We start from the raw sequence: 25095 nt of genomic DNA, 5'->3' as shown, positions 1-25095 counted from the left end.
AAAGCGAGTTTGATTCCTGATGACAGACTGGGATGTTCCCCTCACTCCAGTGACTCAGTAAAGAGTCAGCTCTGCTTCCTCTGACAGTCCACACCGCACCTTGTACTTGTTGAATAGTCCGATTAAGGCTTCCACATACTCCGCGTGATAACGATCGACCTCCTCCTCTGAAGGGTTTGGGCTCTGGGTGACTGGAATTGGCTCACCGACTGTTCAGAGAAAAGAACGCAGCTCAGTAATACCGCCACTAAATCTAGCCCGCACCCTCCCACACCAACCAATCCACCAGCTCACAACCCCAGCCCATCACCACAGCTGACCTCTCTCGCGCAATCTCGCGCGAGCTCTGTCCCGCGCGCTCCCTCTATCGCGCTCCCTCTCTCTATCTCGCGCTCTGTATTTCGCGCTCTCTCTCGCACTCTCTATCTCGTGCTCTCACTCACGCTCTCTCGCGCCCCCTCTCACTCCCACGCCTCACTCTCGCACCCCCCTCTCTCACTCTCGCGTCCCCCACTCTTTCTCTCGTGCTCCCCCTCTCTCACGCGTGTGCGCTCTCTCTCCGCGCGCGCTCTCTTTCAACGCGCGCTCTCTCTCCGCGTGCGCGCTCTCTCTCCGCGCGTGCTCTCTCTCCGCGCGCACTCTCTCTCCGCGCACGCTCTCTGTGCACGCACTCTCTCCGTGCGCGCTCGCTCTCTCTCCGCTCTCTCTCCGCGCGCGCTCTCTCTCCGCGCACGTTCTCTCACCGCACGCGCTCTCTCTCCGCGCGCGCACTCTCTCCGTGCGCGCTCGCTCTCTCTCTGCTCTCTCTCCATGCGCGCTCTCTCCTCGTGGATTCTCTCCGGGTGCTCTATCTCTCTCTCCGCGCGCGTTCTCTCTCTCCGGGTGCTCTATCTATCACTCCGCGCGCATTCTCTCTCTCCGGGTGCTCTATCTCTCTCGCGCGCGCGCGCGCGTTCTTTTGCTCCAAAATCTCTTAGCAATCCACCTGCTGTAAACACCGACCCTATCCAAGATAAATTGGATTCCATGGTCTATAAATTCAGAGATGGCAAAGAGTTTATGTAGATTCTGGGGGAATATTCGAAGGACGAGTGTTGTTCATTGTGGTAGACCCGCATCGAAATGTCCTGAAGACTTTGTCCTCCAGAACGACAGAAAGACTGGATGAGATTTGTGCAAGATTCGTTTATCCTGAACAACTTGTTGGCGACAATGGGCCACAGCTCATGCTGTGAGAGTTCACAAATTATCTAAAGGAGAATGGATTCCAACGCATCCGATTCACTCTTATTTATCCTGCCTCAAATGGGCTGGCTGAAAGGCTTGTTCAGACAATGAAGGATTTATTGACGGTAACTCGGGAGCAAGGATCATTGTCTAAACGACTCCGACAATTCCTGATAACAAACAGGAAGACAACACATTCTGGAACTTAAAAGTTAATTTGAGTTACTCATGATAAAACTGCAGTGTTTGATTTGCTGAAGCTGCCTCAGATGAGGGAGATACTTGAGAGGAAACAGGAAAATCAGGTTTTGCGACATGAGAGCAGGGCTAAATACCGTGTTTTTCAGAAAGGTCAGAGGGTATCGGCGAGGAACCATACCAGCAGCGACAAGTTGATACCGCCCATTGTTTCGGCACAAACAGGGCGGGTCGCCTACACTGTTCATACCTGGGACGCCTGTGGAGGGTAAATCCTGACCAACCTTTACTAACTAGAACTAATTGGCCAGAGTCGGAATGACCCGAGACTCTGCAGCTAACTGTGTAAGTGAAGACCGAGACATTCCTGAGAATCTGACAACACCACAAAGAACCGTGAACGACGGCATCTCAGTTGAGGACACTTCAACACTGCGGGAACCTGCAAACGCAACTATGGACAATGTCCAAACTAAATCAGAAAAAACACTGCAGTCAACAGGAAACAGCAGATGCCTGATGTTCACCGACAGCCACACAGGGATCGACGTCCTCTGAAACGTCTAACTTTTGACTTTTTTTCTTCAATTGCACGTTGTAAATTTTGATCGTTAATTTATGTTGTGTTTCATCGTAGGAATCTCCAGTTTAAAGGGAGAGGAACGTGCAGTGTATTCATTGTGTATTATTATGCTGTGTGTTCATCTTTGTTTCTGCTTGGAACTGTCACTTTAAGAGTCAGATCACATGATGTATTGATGACATCATCAGCCGTTTGTGCGGGCCAACAGTCAGTCTACCTTCACAGCCTGTGTGGAAACACCTTTCCAATAAAGCTCTTGTTTGATTGTATCTTCGTGGTCTGCAAGCCCATACTTTATAAATACCTCGCTCGCCCGCCCTGCCTCGCTCACCCTGTCTCGCTCGCTCTGTCTCGCTCGCTCGCCTTGTCTCGCTCACCCTGTCTCGCTCGCCTGTAATGCTCTCTCGCCCACTTCCCATCGTTTTCTCTCTCTCTCTCTCTCTCGCGCACTCACACTCACTTGATCTTTATTGCTGGTTGCTGATATTCTACTTTGGTCTCTTGCTCCACCTGCCTCTTCATCCCCTCCTGTATTTATCCAGCTTTCCCCTTCAAACTTTCTCTTTCAAATTGCCTCAGCCACTCCCTCTGGGAGCGAGTTCCACATTCTCCCCACTCCCTGCGGGAGTGAGACCCACAATCTCCCCACTCCCATCTCCAGCTCCTCAGAAACCGCATTAGGGAACTGGAGCTGGAGCTGGATGAACTTCGGATCATTCGGGACGCTGAGGTGGTCATAGATAGTAGCTTCAGGGATGTAGTTACTCCGAAGAATCAAGATAGATGAGTGACGGTGAGAGGGAGCAGTCAGTGCAGGGATCCTCTGTTGTCGTCCCCTCAGTAACGTATACCGTTTTGGATACTGTTGAGGGGGACGACCTACCAGGGGTAAGCCACGGTGAACAGTCTCCAACACTGAGTCTGTCCTTGTGGCTCAGAAGGGAAGGCAGGAGAGCAATAGTTATTGGGGACTCGATAGTTAGAGGGACAGATAGACGGTTCTGTGGCAGCGAAAGAGACGCACGGATGGTATGTTGCCTCCCAGGTGCCAGGGTCCGTGACGTCTCGGACCGTGTTTTCAGAATCCTTAACGGGGAGGGGGAAACAGCCACAAGTCGTGGTACACATTGGTACCAACGACATAGATAAGAGAAGGGACAGATATTTAAAACAGGAATTTAGGGAGCTAGGGTGGAAGCTGAGAGCCAGGACAAACCATGTTGTCATCTCTGGTTTGTTGCCGGTGCCACGTGCTAGCGAGTTGAGGAACAGGGAGAGAGCGCAGATAAACACATGGCTGCAGGGATGGTGTAGGAGGGAGGGTTTCAGGTACGTGGATAATTGGAGCACATTCTGGGGAAGGTGGGACCTGTACAGACAGGACGGTTTGCACCTGAACCAGAGGGGCACCAATATCCTGGGAGGGAAATTTGCTACAGCTCTTCGGGGGGGGGGGGGGGGGGGGGGTTTAAACTAATTTTTCTGGTGAAGGGGAAAACGAGTAGCCAGTGTTAAGAGTAGTGAGGTACTGAGGAGGGTATCAAGGTCGCAGGAGTGTACTGGCAGACAGAAAGGTGGGTTGAAGTGTGTCTACTTCAATGCAAGGAGCATCCGGAATAAGGTAGGTGAACTTGGAGCGTGGATTGGTACTTGGGACTACGATGTTGTGGCCATTACAGAGACATTGTTAGAACAGGGACAGGAATGGTTGTTGGAAGTTCCGGGGTACAGATGTTTCAGTAAGAGTAGGGAAGGTGGTAAAAGAGGTGGAGGAGAAGCATTATTAATCAAGGATAGTTTAACGGCTGCAGAAAGGCAGTTCGAAGGGGATCTGCCAACTGAGGGAATATGGGCCGAAGTTAGAAATAGGAAAGGAGCGGTCACATTGTTAGAAGTTTTCTATAGGCCCCCAAATAGTAATAGAGATGTGGAGGAAGAAATTGCAAAGCAGATTATGGTAGGTGTGGAGGTCTCAGGGTAGTTGTCATGGGTGACTTTAACTTTCCAAATACTGATTGGAACCTCTATAGGTCGAACAGTTCGGATGGGGAAGTTTTTGTACAGTGTGTGCAGGAGGGTTTCCTGACACAATATGTGGATAGGCCGACAAGAGGGGGGGCCACATTGGATTTGGTACTGGGTAATGAACCGGGCCAAGTGTTAGATTTGTTTGTGGGAGAGCACTTTGGAGATAGTGACCACAATTTGGTGTCTTTCACTATTGCAGTGGAGAGGGTTAGGGCCATACGGCAGGGCAAGGTTTATAATTGGGGGAGGGGTAATTATGATGCGATTAGGCAAGAATTAGGGAGCATAAGATGGGAACAGAAACTGTCAGGGAAAGGCACAAATGAAAAGTGGAGCTTGTTCAAGGAACAAAAACTGCGTGTCCTTGATAGGTATGTCCCTGTCAGGCAGGGAGGAAATGGCCGTGTGAGGGAACCATGGTTCACAAAAGAGGTTGAATGTCTTGTCAAGAGGAAAAAGAAAGAGTATGTAAGGATGAGAAAACAAGGGTCAGTTGGGTCGCTTGAGAGTTACAAGATAGCAAGGAATGAGCTTAAAAAAAGGCTTAGGAGAGCTAGGAGGGGGCATGAGAAGCCTTGGCTTTTTACTATTATGTGAGAAATAAAAGAATCACCAGGGTGAGGGTGGGGTTGGTCAAGGACAGTAGTGGGAACTTGCGCATGGAGTCAGAAAAAATAGGAGAGGCATTGAATGAATACTTTTCTTCAGTGTTCACCAAGGAGAGGGGCTATGTTTTTGAGGATGAGAGTGTGATACAGGCGGGTAGGCTGGAGGAGATAGATGTTTTGAGGAAAGATGTATTAGCAATTTTGAAAAGCCTGAGGGTTGACAAGTCCCCTGGGCTAGATGGGATATATCCAAGGATTCTTTGGGAGGCAAGGGATGAGATTGCAGAGCCTTTGGCTTTGATCTTTGATTCCTCACTGTCCACGGGGATAGTGCCAGAGGACTGGAGAGTGGCGAATGTTGTTCCTCTGTTCAAGAAAGGGAATAGGAAAGACCCTGGTAATTATAGGCCAGTTAGTCTTACTTCGGTGGTCGATAAGTTAATGGAAAAGGTCCTGAAGGATAGGATTTATGACCATATCCGGGATAGTCAACACGGATTCATGAAGGGTAAGTCTTGCCTCACAAATTTGATTGAATTCTTTGAGGAGGTAACTAAGTGTGTAGATGAAGGTAGAGCAGTTGATGTCGTATACATGGATTTTAGTAAGGCGTTTGATAAGGTTCCCCACGGTCGGCTCATGAAGAAAGTAAGGAGGTGTGGGATAGAGAGAAATTTGGCCAATTGGCTAAGTAACTGGCTATCACATAGAAGACAGAGGGTGGTGGTGCATGGAAATTTTTCAGACTGGAGACCAGTTACCAGCGGTGTACCACAGGGATCAGTGCTGGGTCCTCTGCTATTTGTGATTTTTATCAATGACTTGGAGGAGGGGGCTGAAGGGGGGGTCAGTAAATTTGCTGATGACAGCAAGATTGGTGGAGTAGTGGATGAGGTGGAGGGCTGTTGTAGGCTGCAAAGAGACATTGATAGGATGCAGAGCTGGGCCGAAAAATGGCAGATGGAGTTTAACCCTGATAAGTGCGAGGTGATTCATTTTGGTCGAAAAAAATTTGAACGCGGATTACAGGGTCAACAGCAGGGTTCTGAGGAATGTGGAGGAACAGAGAGATCTTGGGGTTCATGTCCACAGATCTCTGAAGGTTGCCACTCAAGTGGATAGAGCTGTGAAGAAGGCTTACAGTGTGTTAGCGTTTATTAACAGGGGGCTTGAGTTTAAGCCGTGGGGTTATGCTGCAACTGTACATGACCCTGGTGAGACCACGTTTGGAGTATTGTGTGCGATTCTGGTCACCTCATTATAGGAAGGATGTGGAAGCATTGGAAAGGGTGCAAAGGAGATTTACCAGGATGCTGCCTGGTTTGCAGGATAGGTCTTATGAGGAAAGGTTGAGGGAGCGAGGGCTTTTCTCTTTGGAGCGGAGGAGGATGAGATGTGACTTAATAGAGGTTTATAAGATGATGATGGGGGCAGGTAGAGTGGACGTTCAGAGACTATTTCCTCAGGTGGATGTAGCTGTTACAAGGGGGCATAACTATAAGGTTCGGGGTGGGAGATATAGGAGGGATTCCAGAGGTAGGTTCTTTACTCAGAGAGTTGTTAGGGTGTGGAATGGACTGCCTGCTGTGATAGTGGAGTCGGACACTTTAGGAACTTTCAAGCGGTTATTGGATAGGCACATGGAGAACACCAGAATGACAGGGAGCGGGATAGCTTGATCTTGGTTTCAGACAATGCTGGGCATAACATTGAGGGCCAAAGGGCCTGTTCTGTGCTGTACTGTTCGATGTTCCCTATGGGAGTGAGTCCTGCGTTCTCCCCATGGGAGCGAGTACCACATTCTTCCCACTCCCCGTGGGAGTGAGTCCCACATTCTTCCCACTCCCTGTGGGAGCGAGTTCCACATTTTCCCACACCCTGTGGGAGCGAGTCCCACATTCTCCCCACTCCCCTTGGGAGCGAGTCCCACATTCTCCCCACTCCCCGTGGGAGCGAGTACCACATTCTCCCCATGGGAGCGAGTCCCACATTCTCCCCACTCCCCATGGGAGCGAGTCCCACATTCTCCCCATGGGAGCGAGTCCCACATTCTCTCCACTCCCCATGGGAGCGAGTCCCACATTCTCCCCATGGGAGCGAGTCCCACATTCTCTCCACTCCCCATGGGAGCGAATCCCACATTCTCCCCATGGGAGCGAGTCCCACATTCTCCCCATGGGAGCGAGTCCCACATTCTCCCCATGGGAGCGAGTCCCACATTCTCCCCATGGGAGCGAGTCCCACATTCTCCCCATGGGAGCGAGTCCCACATTCTCCCCATGGGAGCGAGTCCCACATTCTCCCCATGGGAGCGAGTCCCACATTCTCCCCATGGGAGCGAGTGCCACATTCTCCCCATGGGAGCGAGTCCCACATTCTCCCCATGGGAGCGAGTCCCACATTCTCCCCATGGGAGCGAGTCCCACATTCTCCCCATGGGAGCGAGTCCCACATTCTCTCCACTCCCCATGATGGGAGCGAGTCCCACATTCTCCCCATGGGAGCGAGTCCCACATTCTCCCCATGGGAGCGAGTCCCACATTCTCCCCACTCCCCTTGGGAGCGAGTCCCACATTCTCCCCATGGGAGCGAGTCCCACATTCTCTCCACTCCCCATGGGAGCGAGTCCCACATTCTCCCCATGGGAGCGAGTCCCACATTCTCCCCATGGGAGCGAGTCCCACATTCTCCCCATGGGAGCGAGTCCCACATTCTCCCCATGGGAGCGAGTCCCACATTCTCCCCATGGGAGCGAGTCCCACATTCTCCCCATGGGAGCGACTCCCACATTCTCCCCATGGGAGCGAGTGCCACATTCTCCCCATGGGAGCGAGTCCCACATTCTCCCCATGGGAGCGAGTCCCACATTCTCCCCATGGGAGCAAGTCCCACATTCTCCCCATGGGAGCGAGTCCCACATTCTCTCCACTCCCCATGATGGGAGCGAGTCCCACATTCTCCCCATGGGAGCGAGTCCCACATTCTCCCCATGGGAGCGAGTCCCACATTCTCCCCACTCCCCTTGGGAGCGAGTCCCACATTCTCCCCACTCCCCTTGGGAGCGAGTCCCATATTCCGCCCGCTCCCTGAGAGCGAGTCCCACATTCTCTCCACTCCCCATGGGAGCGAGTCCCACATTCTCCCCATGGGAGCGAGTCCCACATTCTCCCCATGGGAGCGAGTCCCACATTCTCCCCATGGGAGCGAGTCCCACATTCTCCCCATGGGAGCGAGTGCCACATTCTCCCCATGGGAGCGAGTCCCACATTCTCCCCATGGGAGCGAGTCCCACATTCTCTCCACTCCCCATGATGGGAGCGAGTCCCACATTCTCCCCATGGGAGCGAGTGCCACATTCTCCCCATGGGAGCGAGTGCCACATTCTCCCCATGGGAGCGAGTCCCACATTCTCCCCATGGGAGCGAGTCCCACATTCTCCCCATGGGAGCGAGTCCCACATTCTCTCCACTCCCCATGATGGGAGCGAGTCCCACATTCTCTCCACTCCCCATGATGGGAGCGAGTCCCACATTCTCCCCATGGGAGCGAGTCCCACATTCTCCCCACTCCCCTTGGGAGCGAGTCCCACATTCTCCCCACTCCCCTTGGGAGCGAGTCCCATATTCCGCCCGCTCCCTGTGAGAGCGCCATTCCCAACTCAACATTTCCTCCTCTCCTCCATCGCATCCATTGGTCCCCCTCCCAAGTTGTCCTCTCTCAGAGATGGCGGGGGGGGGGGAAGAATCTCAAACAGCCGCTTGACTTCGAGAGAGAGCAGATATTCTACCCTGAGGGCTGACATTCCCGCACGGGGAAGGGCGCTGTACTGACCTACAGTCACGATAGGCTTGGCGTAGGGCATGAGCCCCCAGGAACCGCTGAACACGAGGCCTCTGCCCTTGAGGAAGCAGGGTGCAAAGCCCATGTACTTCTGAAACGTGACCTGGAAGTGCTTCATCCAGCTTCCCGGCCTGAAAATCACCTGGTCGAAGATGTCGTTCTCCCCAAAACTGTAGACGGGGACCAGATCCGCCCTGGACAGAGAAAAAGGGTGGATAGATTAATCTCTGGAGACGAAGCGAACGAGTGAATGAAGAAAAATCTCTGGAGGAGGAAAAACAAATTGATGGACTCAAATTGAAGCGGAGTCACAGTTGGGAATGGGGGGTGAGGGCAGATACTTGTGCCCTCAGCAAGATCCCATGGCCGCCATGTGACAATGAGCTGGCAGTCTCTCTGAGTGGTCCTCGTGCACAAAACCCCGGAGTAACCTCTCCTTCCCATCAGCGACCAGCAGCGTAGAGGCCTTTCGACATGCACCTGGGAGGACCGGAAGGGCCTTCCTGGGATCCATGCCCAATCCGAAAGATGGCGCCTCTGTCGGCTGGCGCTGGAGGATCGGTTGCATCTCTGAAATGGGATTTGAACCCACAGCCTCCTGACTCCGCGCTCTGTGCGGTGGGGAGCACAGATGGAGGAAAGTCAGCAGCCATTTTGTGCACAGCAAGCCGCCACAAGCAGCGAATCCCAATCAATGTGCTTCCCGCAAGGGGAGGTTAAACCAGTCCCCCAGCCCAAACATCACCTCATCATCACCTCGCTTTAAACCCACCAGCGCCTATCCTCGGACTCCTAGTGGTGCATCCCGGCCTCTGCTGGGCTGCGGTTGACCTCTGTTTCCCCCGGGAGGCGATAGAAGCACCCCCCGACCCACCCCTCCCTCACAATCACCTTCCCGTGCCTCTGGGGGAGGACGGTATGGAGCTCAGCTGCGACGCACCCCATGGTCGGACAGCAGGCAAGAAGGCGTATTGCCGGGTGTCTTGGCACACTTGAGCTTGCGGGGGTGGCTTGTGAGGACACGGTGGGGAGGGGGGGGGTGTTTGTGGGGGTCACTTGTCCACTTACCCATGCATCAAAGCAATCCGGATGAACCCCTTCCTGTTCTTCAATAAGAGTGAGTGCTCCCCGCGCCTCCCTGTCATCGACTCGGCAGCCCCTCCAACCACAACGACCACTGCGTTTCCCGTCCCGCTCTTTGACAGGATATGGTTGAGGCTTGACCTGCTGACCGATCGCCCACCTGGGCAGGAGAGAGAGAGAGAGAGGTCAGAAAGCCCGTCTGGAACTAGTGTCCGAGAGTCTCGGAAGGAAGCACGCGCCCTGATGTTTGACCCTGGGCCCAGATTCCCACATCTCCCTCTACCTAGTTCCACGTGGCCCGTCTTCACCCTTGTCGCCTGTCGACCATGATGACGCCCTCTCTTCACCTTCCATGCATCCATAAGACCATAAGACATAGGAGTAGAATTAGGCCACTCGGCCCATCGAGTCTGCTCCGCCATTCGATCATGGCTGATATTTTTCTCACCCCCATTCTCCTGCCTTCTCCCCATATCCCCTGATTCCCTTATTAATCAAGAACCCATCTATCTCTGTCTTAAAGACACTCAGTGATTTGGCCTCCACAGCCTTCTGCGGCAAAGAGTTCCACAGATTCACCACCCTCTGGCTGAAGTTCCTCCTCGTCACGGTTTTAAAGGATCGTCCCTTTAGTCTGAGATGGTGTCCTCTGGTTCTAGTTTTTCCTACAAGTGGAAACATCCTCTCCACGTCCACTCTATCCAGGCCTCGCAGTATCCTGTAAGTTTCAATAAGATCCCCCCTCATCCTTCTAAACTCCGACTACAGACCCAGAGTCCTCAACCGTTCCTCATATGACAAGCTCTTCATTCCACGGATCATTCTTGTGAACCTCCACTGGACCCTTTCCAAGGCCCAGCACATCCTTCCTTAGATACGGGGCCCAAAACTGCTCACAATACTCCAAATGGGGTCTGACCAGAGCCTGATACAGCCTCAGAAGTACATCCCTGCTCTTGTATTCTCGCCCTCTCGACAATAATGCTAACATTGCATTTGCCTTCCTAACTGCCGACTGAACCTGCACATTAACCTTAAGAGAATCTTGAACAAGGACTCCCCAGTCCCTTTGTGCTTCTGCTTTCCGAAGCATTTCCCCATTTAGAAAAGTCTATGCCAAAATTTCTCCTTCCAAAGTGCCTAACCTCATACTTTTCCACATTGTATTTAATTTGCCACTTCATTGTCCACTCTCTTAGCTTGTCCAAATCCTTCTGCAGCCCCCTTGCTTCCTCAATACTACCTGTCCCTCTACAGATCTTTGTATCATCTGCAAACTTAGCAACAGTGCCTTCAGTTCCTTCCTCCAGATCATTAATGTATATTGTGAAAAGTTGTGGTCCCAGCACAGACCCCTGAGGCACACCACTAGTCACCGGCTGCCTTCCTGAAAAAGACCCCTTTATCCCCCCACTCTCTGCCTTCTGCCAGTCGGCCAATCCTCTATCCATGCCAGGATCTTACCCTGAACACCGTGGGCTCTTAACTTATTTAACAGTCTCCTATGCGGCACCTTGTCAAAGGCCTTCTGGAAATCTAAATAAATCACATCCACTGGTTCTCCTTTGTCTAACTTCCTCGTTACCTCCTCAAAGAACTCTAACAGATTTGTCACACACGATCTCTCCTTGATAATAAAAAACATAATTGTGTTTAAATTTACAAACCTTGGTGAGTGAATATTGGGCAGCTGAGGGGCCAAAGATTTTGGGTATTTTTCCAATTGGTTGATTCAATTTTGTTGCGACTCTGGGTCAAGGGGGGCTGGAATTGACCGTGCTCTATCTCAGGGTGTCGTAACAGTACACACTGGGCGGGATTCTCCCAGCCTCCGGGCCGGAATTGCGCACTTGGCATGTGGGCAGAGAATGGGTGTCAAACCCGAGATCGGGTCCAACGCCGCTCCCGCGATTCTCTGGGCGAATCGCTGCCAACGCGGCGCCGGTCAGGGGCCATTGAAAGAGGCCCCCGCGGCGATTCTCAGCCGGCAGTTGGCCGGGTTCCCGCTGCCGTAGTTCTCTCATTACTCCACCCAGCGGGCAATCGACTCAGTCCACGGCGACCCCGGTGGGGGGCACGGGGATCATTTACCCGGGGGGTGCCTCCAAGATGGCCAAACTACCGATCGGGGGCCACCGATCCACGGGCGCACGTGATCTGGGGGTGCCTATATTCTCGGGGGGGGGGGGCGGTGTGGGTCAGCCAGGTCGCGCGGGCTGGCCGACGCAGGCCGCCGCTGTGCGCATGCGCGGATCCCCGACTGGAAATGCAGGGCCTCGTATCGGCAGCCGGACCTGCAAGAAGCAGTCCAGGGCCCTGCTAACCCCCAGCAAATTGGCGAATCACCCTGGATTTACTCCAGATTAATCCAGAGTGACTCGCGTGCGTTTTGCCGCGGGCGTGGGGGACATAGCCCTATTATTGGAGAATCCCGCCTTGAGACCGTCCCGCTGGAAAGTGGGATGGGGGGGAACCTTGGCGTTCCGGAGATCCGGAGAATCTCAGCCGCGAACAAAGGTGTTCGCCATCTGTGCGGCAACGGTAGAGGGAGTGAATGTTTGAGATGGAGCTCGGGAGGTGGGGGGGGTGGATGCCAAACAGGAGGTGGTGGCAAATGGGTTACCCTGGCGATACCCTGATGCCATCATCAGAAAAAGAAGGGAGGATAAAACGGAGAAACCGTGGGATCACCCTTACCTCCGCCGAGGATGTAATCTCTGTAGAGAGGGAAATAGAAAAGCCCGTTTAGTGTGGCCTGATGTGGAGTGATGCCCGGGAAGATCTTAGAGAAATCCGTGGCCTCGGTGCAGAAGTTACAGAAGGCGCTGATGCACATTATCCCGTGGGGATGGTAACCGATGACGTAGTTCTTCTCAGGATTCAGGTCGGCTGTTTTCACCAGCTGGAGGTGAAGGGACAATCGAAGAATGATTACAAGACTGGGAGCTACCCACACAACAAGTCCTCCTTTTCCACCTGACTTACTTTCCAGGCATACTTTCAGTATCAATAGAATTACAGCATGTCACGCCTCCCAGCCTTAATTCATATGTAAACAGGCCCACTGAGATCTCTGCGATGTACCGTTTTTGACCTCTCGAATATCCCTGATTGGCATCGCTCCACGATCGGGTAACTGCGCCATCAGTTGCCTGGGCCCCTAAAGCTCTGGATTTCCCTCCCTCAACCTCTCCGATTCCCTCGCCTCCTTTACGACGCCCCCTGCAATCCTTGTCCAAGCCTTTGGCAAGTGCCCTACCATCTCCTGAGGTGGCTTGGCATCAGATTTCACCTTCGCGATGTTCCCATCAGTGTTTTATTGTACGAAAGGAGCTATATAAATGCCGCTTGCTGTTTCTGGTTTGTGGGCGTGTAGCGTATTGAAAATCGCACCGTGCGTTTTGTCCGCCTGAGGCTGTGATACAAACGTGTGACGCTAGAGGTGAGCTCCCAAGTCATCAAGTGAATCCACGTTTTAATAGCAGGCGTGGTCTAATTCTGAAGTTTCCTCCTAAATATCGTCCCAAGATCCTCCCAGGTGGATTAACATTAGTGTTCCTTGACAGGGATCTGGCATCAAGGGCTCATGGACCCAATTTGTATCTTTCCGCACAATCTCTAAAACCTCTTTGCATCTTTGGTACATCACTCAACGTTGTCTCAACTGGTTTGCCTCCTTAAACCCTCGTCCACTGCCTAGTTATCTCTGGACTCAACTATTCCAAATCTGAGCATGGTCTCTCACGTTTTAACCTCTGTACATTTGAGGTCATCGCATTGACTCCCGTTCCAAGCAAGGTCTCAACTTTAAAATTCTCATCCTTGTTTCCCAACCCCTCCATGGACTCGCACACCCTTATCTCTGAATCCTTTGAAGACATCAGCCCTCCTCCAATTCCAGCCTCTTCCACATTCCCACATTTAATCGTTCCATAGTTGGCCGCCATGCCAACAGGGAAAGAGACCCTTCGGCCCATCGTGTCTGTGCTAGCCATGAAGCCCCTCTCTATTCTAACCCCGTTTCACAGCACTTGGGCCGTCACCTTGTTTGCTGGGGAGTTCCAATCGCTCATCTAAATGCTTCTTAAATGTTGTTCCCGCCTCTCCCACCGTTTCAGGCAGCGGGTTCCAGATTCCCAGCATCCTCTGGGGGAAAAGGTTTCTCCTCAAATCCCCTCTAAACCTCCTGTCCCTGACCTTCAATCTCTGCCCCCTGGTTATTGACCCTCTACTAAGGGGGAAAGTTCCTCCCTATCCACCCTATCCATGTCCCTCATAATATTGTCCACCTTGATCAGGCCCCCCCTCGGCCTTCTCTGCTCCAAGGAAAACAACCCCGGCCTAACCAGCCTCTCTCCATAGCCTGAGACCGCTCCAACCCAGGCAGCCTCCTGGTGAATCTCCTCTGCTCCCTCTCCAGCGCAACCACATCCTTCCTATAGAGTGGCGACGACAACGGCACTCAGTACTCTAGCTGGGGCCTAGCAGTGTTTTATACAGCTCTGTCATAACCTCCCTGCCTCGGTTAATAAAGGCAAATATTCCATATGCCTCCCTAACCACCTTATCTACCGTAGCTGCTGCCTTCAGGGATTCTCGAACATGCCGCCCACAGTCCCTCTGGTCCTCCGCACCTCCGCGCGTTCTAGCGCTCATTGTGTATTCCCGGCCTTGTTAGCTCCCCCAAAGTGAATCACTTCACTCTTTTCAGAGTTAAATGCCACTTGTTTTATAACCACCCCTGTCCCTGATTAAGCTTCCTGGGATATTTCATTGTGTCAAAGACACTATCTGAATTTAAGTTGCTTTTTTAATAATCAGTGAGGGGCCCCCATTCCTGTTTTGGGCGGGGGCGCTGGGCACCTAAACCGGGGTCTGTGTCGAAATCGAAACCGAATGGTCAACATACGAAGGTCGCTGGACTGAGTGAGAGAGGGGGACAGAAAAACTGTTTTGATTCCTTTCAGTGACTCTGAAGGTTTCTATTGATCCCGCTTGCCCACGAACGTCTGTTTAGGCAATGTTTAACTTGAAGAATCAAGGTTGCCTTCCCAATATCGGCCTACCATGAACTGAGCAAAGGTTACGACTGTTCATTAGTCCAGTTCAAATTGTTAACTCTGCAGATCTCCAAACTGATAACTGATAAGCTCGAACTGATAACCAAGGGTCTGTCTTTTATTAAATTTCAGCATTGCTGGTTAGGCCCAGCATTTATTGCCCATCCCTAGTTGCCCCTTGAGAAGGTGGCGGGTGAGCCGCCTTCTTGAACCCGCTGCAGTCCCGTGTGGTGTAGGTACACCCACAGTGCTGTTAGGGAGGGAGTCCCAGGATTTTGACCCAGCGACAGTGAAGGAACGGCCGATATATTTCCCAGTCGGGGTGGTGAGTGACTGGGAGGGGAACCTCCAGGTGGTGGGGTTCCCAGGTATCTGCTGCTCTTGTCCTTCTAGATGGTAGAGGCCGTGGGTTTGGAAGGTGCTGCCTAAGGAGCCTTGGTGAGTTGCTGCGGTGCATCTTGTAGACGGTACACACGGCTGCCACTGTGCATCGGTGGTGGAGGGAGTGAATGTTTGTGGATGGGGAGCCAATCAAGCGGGGCTGCTTTGTCCTGGATGGTGTCGAGCTTCTTGAGTGTTGTTGGGAGCTGCGCTCATCCAGGCAAGTGGAGAGTATTCCATCACACTCCTGACTTGTGCCTTGTAGATGGTGGACAGGCTTTGGGGGGGTCAGGAGGTGAGTTACTCTCCGCAGGATTGCCAGCCTCTGACCTGCCCTGGTAGCCACAGTATTAATGTGGCTGGGTCCAGTTCAGTTTCTGATCAATGGTAACCCCCAGGATGGTGATAATGGGGGGATTCAGTGATGGTAATGCCATTGAACGTCAAGGGGCGATGGTTAGAATCTCTCTTGTTGGGGTTGGCCATTCTCTGGCTGGTTTGCCATTGCAGGTCATTGAAATGATCAAGTGCAGAGGTTAAAGGACCAGGATCTCCTATCATTGGGAGCCTGAGTCAGGGGTCAAAGTTTCTTGCTGACAACACCATGGAGACCAATTGGAAGGCGAGGTTGATGCAGAGGTCTTGGTGATGTGCGGCTGTAGAATGCGTTGGGAAGGAGAGACAAGAAGGAGAATGGGGGTTGAACGCTTGTGAAAGAGTGTGTCGACGTGATAGGAAATGATCAATCACCAAAGTAGCACTGTGAGAATGTGGCGACGAGGGCGATTGTGCAGAGCTGGTGAATTCGAGCTGGAATACGGGAAGAACAAAATAAGAATTAGGGACAAGGGGAGGCCGGTCAGGGGGACAAGATTATGAGGGGTTTAAATAAGGTAGACGAGAGCTTTTCACAATGGCTGATAGAGCAAGGACTGGGATTTACGGTTTGGGTGGAGGGCGGGTGTGGGAGCGCTGTGAGAAAAGGCTTCTATTTTTTAATGCCCTTATTCTCCTGAGCCCCAAGTGGGGGGGGGTGGGGCGATGACCCCCAGCTCCTCCATCCCAAACCTGCAGACAAAGACCCCCTCATCCTTGGCACCGTCCTGGGGAACCTTCCCTCACCGAAGCCGAATTCCCTGAAACGGGCGGGCTGGTGAACGGGGAAAACGCACCGAGATCGGGAAATAGTCCCTCAAGTATCTCCACATCTTCCATCCCCGGATCCACTGCGATCGCCGACCACCTGGGAAAAACGAAGGAGAAAGGATAAGAAGAAAGAGGGTAGAATCGCCGAATGGTTGAAGACTCCCAAAGGCAGGTTATTGGGTGTTAGTGAGGCCGGGGAGTTGAAGTTTATGGAAACCAGTGACGCACACCGCAGTCAAATAGGCGGCGCGACTCACCTCGACTCGCGCCTGCGAACATCACAGAATGAGATTCCGCTATTTTCTGACTGAACGTACTGACGGTACATCGACGGTCTGGACGTGAATGTGGCGGTTGAGATCAGTAAATTCACAGATGATGCAAAAATTGGTGGTGTGGTCAATAGCGAGGCGGAAAGCCTTAGATTACAGGATGTAGACGGGCTGGTCGGATGGGCAGGGCAGTGGCAAATGGAATTTAACCCTGAAAAGTGTCAGGTGGTGCATCGTGGGAGGACTAACAAGGCCGGGGAATACACAATGAGCGCTAGGATGCTGGGAACTACAGAGGACCAGAGGGACCTTGAAATGCATGTCCATAGATCCCTGAAGACGGCAAGACAGGTAGATAAGGTGGTTAGGAAGGCCTATGGGACACTTGCCTTTATTAGCTGAGGTATAGAATATCAGAGAGGGGAGGTTACGATGGAGCTGTATAAAACGCTGGTTAGGCCACAGCTAGAGTACTGTGTGCTGTTCTCGTCGCCACTCTATAGGAAGGATGTGGTACCGCTGGAGAGGGAGCAGAGGAGATTCACCAGGATGCTGCCTGGGTTGGAGCGTCTCAGCTATGGGGAGAGGCTGGTTAGGCCGGGGTTGTTTTCCTTGGAGCAGAGAAGGCCGAGGGGGGACCTGATCGAGGTGGACAATATTATGAGGGACATGGATAGGGTGGATAGGGAGGAACTTTCCCCTTTAGTAGAGGGTCAATAACCAGGGGGCAGAGATTTAAGGTCAGGGGCAGAGATTTAGAGGGGATTTGAGGAGAAACCTTTTCCCCCAGAGGATGCTGGGAATCTGGAACCCGCTGCCTGAAAGGGTGGGAGAGGCGGGAACAACATTTAAGAAGCATTTAGATGAGCGATTGAAACTCCCACAGCAAACAAGGCTACGGCCCAAGTGCTGGACAATAGGGTTAGAACAGAGAGGGGCTCGATGGCCGGCACACACACGATGGGCCGAAGGGTCTCGATCTCTGTGCTGTAGAAACTCTCTGACTCGATGAGAAGTTATAACTCAGGAATACTCCACCTCTTTCTGGAGTATTACGGTCTGTGGCCATCCAGGCAAGGTAAAGGGCAACCAAGGGCCATAGGGGTGTAAAGAGCAGGTACACAGTCAGGAGGCCGCAGGACACACCTAGAACACAACGGAGAGAAACTGAGACACACCCAAAATATCAGTCACCCACTCCCCACTCCTATCGCTCCACCATTGATGGCTGTGTCTCAGCTGCCTGGATTCGAAGCTCTGGTTTGTCCCCCCCCTTCCCCCCCCCCAACACACACCCTAGAACCTCACTCTCTCCCATTCTCTCGCTCTCTCACGCCTACCCGTCCTCCCTTGCTCCGCCTCTCCCTCTGCCTCTCTCTCATTCTCACACTCTCTCTCTCACGCTCTCACTCCCTTATCTCCCCCGTCCTCCCTCGCTCCGCCTCTCCCTCTGCCTCTCTCTCATTCTCACACTCTCTCTCACGCTCTCACTCCCTCGCCTCCCCGTCCTCCCTCGCTCCGCCTCTCCCTCTGCCTCTCTCTCTCTCTCATTTTCTCTCACTCTCTCTCAGTCTCACTCCCTCGCCCCCCTTCCCTCTGCCTCACTCTCCCATTCTCTCTCTCTCTCTCTCATTCTCATTCTCACTCTCTCTCTCTCACTCTCTCGCCTCCCCGTCCTCCCTCACTCCGCCTCTCCCTCTGCCTCTCTCTCATTCTCACACTCTCTCTCTCACACTCTCACTCCCTCACCTCCCCGTCCTCCCTCGCTCCGCCTCTCCCTCTGCCTCTCTCTCTCTCTCATTTTCTCTCACTCTCTCTCAGTCTCACTCCCTCGCCCCCCTTCCCTCTGCCTCACTCTCCCATTCTCTCTCTCTCTCTCTCTCTCTCTCTCATTCTCTCTCTCTCTCTCTCATTTTCTCTCACTCTCTCTCAGTCTCACTCCCTCGCCCCCTTCCCTCTGCCTCACTCTCCCATTCTCTCTCTCTCTCTCTCATTCTCATTCTCACTCTCTCTCTCACTGCCTCGCCTCCCCTGTCCTCCCTCGCTCCACCTCTCCCTTGATGTGTTGGATAAGCTGGATCTATGTGGACTGCGTTTGATGCAGTGGAGCGAGAGACAGGCTTCCAACACTTGATAAGATGCAACACGATTTTATTTAACATCTAAACTATAATACATGTTCAACTGTGGGTTGACACTGTGCTGACTTGACTGGAGACCTGATACTAGCCTGACCAGACTTACTAGCTACCACATGGTGTGTGTTCTCGTTGTTGCTCACGGGCTCTGACTGTCTCAGAGGCTGGGTCCCGAGAGAGCGGGAAAACTGGTGCCCTCTGGCTTTATAGTGGCCGTGTCCTGTCTGGTGATTGGCTGCTGTGTTCTGTGTGTTCATTGGTCATCCTGTGTGTCAATCACTGCCTGTCTGCACTCCATCATATACATAGATGTATATTATGACATCCCTCTGTCTCTCTCTCTCACTCTCACTCTCTCTCTCCCTCACCTCCCTGTCCTCCCTCGCTCCCCCTCTCCCTCTGCCTCTCTCTCACTCACTCCCCTCCCACTACCCCTCTCTCTTTCTCCCTCCTCGTCTTCCTGTGCCTCTCTCACTCCCTCTCCCCCTTTTCTCTCACTTTCACTTTTCCTCTCTCCCCTATGCCTCTCTCTCTCACACTCTCTCTCTCACTCACTCACCCTCGCACCCCTCTTTCTCTCTCACCTCTCCCTCTCTCTCTCTCTCCTCTCTTTCTCTCTGTTTCTCTGTCTCTCTCTCCCTCTGACTATTCCTCCCTCCCCCACCTTCTCTCTCCCTCCCTCTCCTCTCTCTGTTTCTCTCTCTCTCCCTCTGACTATCCCTCTCCCCTCTCTCACTTTCTCTCTTTTATCCCCTCTCTCACTCTTTCTCTCCCCTCTCTCCCTCCCCTCTCTCTTTCTCTCCCTCTCTCTATCCTCGCTCACTGTCTTTCTCTCTTTCCCCCTCTCCCCCCCCCCCCCCTTTCTCTCTCTCTTCCTTTAAGACGCTCCTTAAAATCCAACTCCTTTGACCACCTGTCCCTCATATCACCTTATGTGTGTGGCCTGTTTGAGAATTACTCCATGGAAACAGGGCAGGACATTCTATGACGTGAAAGGCTCTATTTAAATACAAGTCAGGGTGTTTGTGTGTCTGAGTGAGTGAAATTTTTTTTGAGAACGTGTGGGAATTAATGAGAGAGCGAATTAATGTATGTGCACATGTGTGTGTGCGCATGGGTGCGTGTGAGTGTGTGTTTGAATGTGTGAGGGTGTGTACATATGTTCATGTGTATGTTTGTGCATGTATGTTTGTGTGTGCATGCATTCATTTGTTTGTGTGCATGTGAACATGTGTCTATGCGTGTGCATGCATATGTGTATGTGTGTGTATGCATGTGTTTGTGTGCACATGTGTGTATGTGTGTGTCTCTGCATGTGTGTGCATGCAGGTGTGTGGGTTGCATGTGTGTGTTCCCTATGTGTGTGTGTACGTGCATGTATGCGTGTGTGTCTGCATACGTGTGTGTGCATGTTTGTGCGTGCATGTGTGTGTGCGCACGTGTGTGAATGCATGTGTGTCTGCATGTGGGTGTGTGGGTGTGCATGCGTGTTTCCCTATGTGTGTGTGTACGTGCGTGTATGCGTGTGTGTCTGCATACGTTTGCATGTGGGTGTGTATGCATGTTTGTGCGTGCATGTGTGTGTATGCATATGTGTCTGCATGTGTGCGCATGCATTTGTGCACGTGTGTTTATGCATGTGTGTGGCTCGTGTGTGAGAGTGTGTGTGTGTGTGTGTGTGTATATGACAGTTTTTGAGCTGAGTCTGTCAGTACATGTTGGCGCTGCCCCCTGTTGGGGATCAGTGAGACTTACCCATCGCCAGGAAGCTTAAAACCCATTGGAAGACACTGAGTGACTCAAGGGGCCGAAACATCATCAAACGTTCGTCACCAATCCTGCACCCAAAACAGAGACAACCCAATAGAGTGAGCATCAGCACGATGAGTGTGAGCACGGCAAGTGTGAGCACAGAGAGTGTGAGCACAGCAAGTGTGAGCATGGAGAGTGTGAGCACGGTACACGTGACGGGAAAGTGTGAGTACGGTGAGTGTGAGGGGAGTGTCAGCGCGGTGAGTGTGAAGGGAGAGTGTGAGCACGATAGGCATGAGGTGAGTTTGTGAACCCAATGAGAGTGGTGGGGAAGTGTGAACATGGTGAGTGTGAGCACAGTGAGTGTGAGGGGGAGTTTGTGAGCACGATGAGTGTGAAGGGAGAGTGTGAGCACACTAAGCACGAGGTGAGAGTGTGAACACAGTGAGTGTGGTGAGGGAGTGTGAACACGGTGAGTGTGGGAGAGAGTGTGAACACAGTGAGTGTGGGAGAGAGTGTGAACACGGTGAGTGTGGGAGAGAGTGTGAACACAGTGAGTGTGGGAGAGAGTGTGAACACGGTGAGTGTGGGAGAGAGTGTGAACACAGTGAGTGTGAGGGGGAGTTTGTGAGCACGATGAGTGTGAAGGGAGAGTGTGAGCACACTAAGCACGAGGTGAGAGTGTGAACACAGTGAGTGTGGTGAGGGAGTGTGAACACGGTGAGTGGGGGGAGTGTGAACATGGTGAGTGTGGGAGAGAGTGTGAACACGGTGAGTGTGGTGAGGGAGTGTGAACACGGTGAGTGGGGGGAGTGTGAACACGGTGAGTGTGGGGGGGAGTGTGAACACGGTGAGTGTGGGGGTAGTGTGATCATGGTGAGTGTGGAGAGAGTGTGAACACGGTGAGTGTGGGGGAGAGTGTGAACACAGTGAGTGTGGGAGAGAGTGTGAACATGGTGAGTGTGGGAGAGAGTGTGAACACGGTGAGTGTGGGGGAGAGTGTGAACATGGTGAGTGTGGGAGAGAGTGTGAACACGGTGAGTGTGGGAGAGAGTGTGAACACGGTGAGTGTGGGAGAGAGTGTGAACACAGTGAGTGTGGGGGTAGTGTGAACACAGTGAGTGTGGGAGAGAGTGTGAACACAGTGAGTGTGGGAGAGAGTGTGAACACAGTGAGTGTGGTGAGGGAGTGTGAACACGGTGAGTGTGGGAGAGAGTGTGAACACAGTGAGTGTGGTGAGGGAGTGTGAACACGGTGAGTGTGGGGGTAGTGTGAACACAGTGAGTGTGGGAGAGAGTGTGAACACAGTGAGTGTGGGAGAGAGTGTGAACACAGTGAGTGTGGGGGGGAGTGTGAACACAGTGAGTGTGGGAGAGAGTGTGAACACGGTGAGTGTGGTGAGGGAGTGTGATCACGGTGAGTGTGGGAGAGAGTGTGAACACGGTGAGTGTGGGAGAGAGTGTGAACACGGTGAGTGTGGGAGAGAGTGTGAACACAGTGAGTGTGGGAGAGAGTGTGAACACGGTGAGTGTGGTGGGGGAGTGTGAGCACAGTGAGTGTGGGAGAGAGTGTGAACACGGTGAGTGTGGTGAGGGAGTGTGATCACGGTGAGTGTGGGAGAGAGTGTGAACACGGTGAGTGTGGGAGAGAGTGTGAACACGGTGAGTGTGGGAGAGAGTGTGAACACAGTGAGTGTGGGAGAGAGTGTGAACACGGTGAGTGTGGTGGGGGAGTGTGATCACGGTGAGTGTGGGAGAGAGTGTGAACACAGTGAGTGTGGGAGAGAGTGTGAACACAGTGAGTGTGGTGGGGGAGTGTGATCACGGTGAGTGTGGGAGAGAGTGTGAACACGGTGAGTGTGGGAGAGAGTGTGAACACAGTGAGTGTGGTGAGGGAGTGTGAACGCGGTGAGTGTGGTGGGGGAGTGTGAACACAGTGAGTGTGGGATAGAGTGTGAACACAGTGAGTGTGGGAGAGAGTGTGAAAACGGTGAGTGTGGGAGAGAGTGTGAACACGGTGAGTGTGGGAGAGAGTGTGAAAACGGTGAGTGGGAGAGAGTGTGAACACAGTGAGTGTGGTGAGGGAGTGTGAACGCGGTGAGTGTGGTGGGGGAGTGTGAATGCGGTGAGTGTGGGAGAGAGTATGAACACGGTGAGTGTGGGAGAGAGTGTGAACACGGTGATTGTGAGTGAAGAGTGTGAGCACGGGGATTGTGAATGAGTGTGAGCACGGGGATTGTGAGTGAAGAGTGTGAGTGTGTGCCCAGGGTTAACAATCCTGATCCCAGTCTTGTCCACAACCCCAGTCTGTCGATAGCGACTGTTCCCCTCCCTCCCCCCCCCCCCCCCCCCAGCCCAGCCCGCTCGCTCTCCAATCTGTTCTTCGCTGTTTCACACCGACAAATCCTCATAGCGAGAGAGACAAATCGAGAGAGAGGCAAGGAAAGAAGCGGAGAAAGAGAGAGCGAGAGATGGATAGAAGGAGAATGAGGGAAGTGAAGAGATAGCTGGGGGGAGGGGCGAGATTGAACGGTCTCGTAGCGCTCGATTTGGTGACGCGTCGAAGGAGATCTCGTGAGACGTCGCGATCTGGATCTCGCCCTCACCGAGTGAGCGGTTAGGCTCATCTAAGTACATCGGCAGCACATCTCTCAGGACCCGGGATCGGACGCCCTTGCCTGCGAGACTGGCCATGGTGCATTTGGCACTTGTTTGCACAGACAGAGGTCCATGGCTGGTCGGGCTCTGGGCAGAGTGGTACGCTGGCACCCACTGCCCCTAATTGCAGGGTTGGGGCATTGTGTGGGGGGGTCCAGAGGCCATGGTGGGCGTCGGGGAGGCTTTTCAAAATGGCACCCCGATCTTTTCCTGCATTGAAAAAACAGAGAGGAAGGCAGAGAGCGATGGAGGGATAGAGAGAGAGAAAGAGAGAGAATGAGCGATAGCGAGAGAGGGAGGAAGAGAGAGAGAGATAGAGAGAGACAGAGGGAGACAGAGAGGGATGGAGTGATAGAGAGAGTGATACAGAGAGAGAGAGCGAGAGCGTTTGTGTCATAGAGGGATAGAGGAATAGAGAGAGAGACAGAGAGGGAGGCAGTGAGGGATGGAGGGATAGAGAGAGAGAGAGGAATGCAGACAGGGATGGAGGGAGAGAGAGAGAGAGGAATGCAGACAGGAATGGAGGGAAAGAGAGAGAGAGAGTGAGCGATAGCGAGAGAGGGAGGGGGGGAGAGAGAGAGACAGAGGGGGACAGAGAGGGATGGAGTGATAGAGAGTGAGTGATACAGAGAGAGAGCGATAGAGGGATGGAGGAACAGAGAGAGAGACAGAGAGGGAGGCAGAGAGAGATGGAGGGATAGAGAGATCGAGAGAGGGAGGCAGACAGGAATGGAGGGATAGATAGAGAGAGAGGCAGCGAAGGATGGAGGGGTAGAGAGAGAGAGAGAAAGAGAGATAGAGTGAGCGATAGAGAGAGGGAGAGAGACAGAGAGAGAGAGAGAGACAGAGAGACAAAGAGAGAGACAGACAGAAAGAGAGAGAGAGAGAGAGAGAGACAGAGAGAGAGAGAGAGAGAGAGAGTAGCAAACAGCAGCACTGTGTGATTCTGCCTGATGCCTTCAGCCGGGATAGTCATAGTCCCTCCTCGAGGGAGCACACTGCCTGGGGTCGAACCTGGCTTCAGCGGAGGCTGAGTGGGTTCTACCTTCACCGTGATGAGGGTCTGCGAGGAGAACGCTGGCCTTGACAAGCACTTACCCCGGACAGCCACAGCCTCTTCCACACCCCGGCGCAGTCCAGCCTCACACTTTGCCCTCCCCTGCTTAGGATCAGCAAGATAAAAGTCATAAAAGATGATTGAACAAAAGGCCCAAAGTGCATTGATTGCAGAGCAGATACGATAAACCGCACAGCCGATAGTTAAACTTTTACACGGCCTGAACATTGTAACATCCCCGGAGAGTGCAGAGTTTCCACTGACGCACAGTGCACAGCAAAGAGATGGGCCATTCAGCCCCTCTCCCCACTCCCTGTGGGAGCGAGTCCCACATTCTCCCCACTCCCCTGTGGGAGTGAGTCCCACATTCTCCCCACTCTCTGTGGGAGCGAGTCCCACATTCTCCCCACTCCCCGTGGGAGCGAGTCCCACATTCTCCCCACTCCCCTGTGGGAGCGAGTCCCATATTCTCCCCACTCCCCGGGTGAAGGAGTAGGGAATCAGGGTCGATGGCGGACGGTTAACCTTGAATCCATGACAAATGGAATTGAAAGCATGACGATGACCACAAATCGATTGTTGTAAAAACCCATCTGGATTACTCATATCCCCTTTAGGGAGGGAAATCTGCCGCCCTTACCCCGGTCTGGCCTACACGTGATTCCAGACCCCACACCAATGTGGTTGATACATATCTGTCCCTCTGGAATGATGGTCGAGCGACACGGGGTTCAAGGGCAATTAGGAATGGGCATCAAATGCTGTTCAAATTCCACACACAATTGTTTTATTGAAGTGGTTGTTGTGTTCTGCTGTTTCAGATAACACAGGCTGCTACTTGATGCAGTCTTAACTAAAGGATGCTCCAGACCCTGAAATGAGTTCAACGTGTTTATTGAACTATTAACAACACCAGGTTAAAGTCCAACAGGTTTGTTTCAAACACGAGCTTTCGGAGCACGGCTCCTTCTTCACCTGAAGAAGGAGCCGTGCTCCGAAAGCTCGTGTTTGAAACAAACCTGTTGGACTTTAACCTGGTGTTGTAAGACTTCTTACTGTGCTCAC

At 52.7% G+C, this 25095-nt stretch overlaps 1 protein-coding gene across 1 annotated transcript; it reads right to left on the bottom strand.

Annotated features, from left to right (window-relative positions):
* Positions 1-28: 28 nt before the first annotated feature.
* Positions 29-24258, bottom strand: LOC119958315 (diacylglycerol O-acyltransferase 2-like). Its single transcript, XM_038786753.1, has 7 exons — positions 24072-24258; positions 17465-17572; positions 16181-16251; positions 12265-12469; positions 9553-9727; positions 8476-8678; positions 29-209 (listed from the first exon to the last, which is right to left on the bottom strand). The coding sequence occupies exons 1-7, from the start codon at positions 24256-24258 to the stop codon at positions 55-57; spliced, it is 1104 nt and encodes a 367-aa protein (XP_038642681.1). The 3' UTR covers positions 29-54.
* Between the last annotated feature and the right edge of the window lie 837 nt (positions 24259-25095).

The sequence above is a fragment of the Scyliorhinus canicula genome, chromosome 29 (assembly GCF_902713615.1).
Source record: "Scyliorhinus canicula chromosome 29, sScyCan1.1, whole genome shotgun sequence".
In the NCBI taxonomy this organism is placed as follows: Eukaryota; Metazoa; Chordata; class Chondrichthyes; order Carcharhiniformes; family Scyliorhinidae; genus Scyliorhinus; species Scyliorhinus canicula.
The sequence above is the reverse complement of the archived record's forward strand: the minus strand, read 5'-3'. Positions and strand labels throughout refer to the sequence as shown.

Bases quoted from the DNA above. Each gene is read 5' to 3' on its own strand.
- LOC119958315 (XM_038786753.1), bottom strand. From the start codon at position 24,258: ATGTTCAGGCCGTGTAAAAGTTTAACTATCGGCTGTGCGGTTTATCGT. The intron at 9,728-12,264 runs GTAAGGGTGATC...TCTCCTGCCCAG, and splicing joins AGATTACATCCTCGGCGGAG to GTGGGCGATCGGTCAGCAGG. The intron at 210-8,475 runs GTCAGTACAGCG...TTCTCTGAACAG, and splicing joins CAAGCCTATCGTGACTGTAG to TCGGTGAGCCAATTCCAGTC.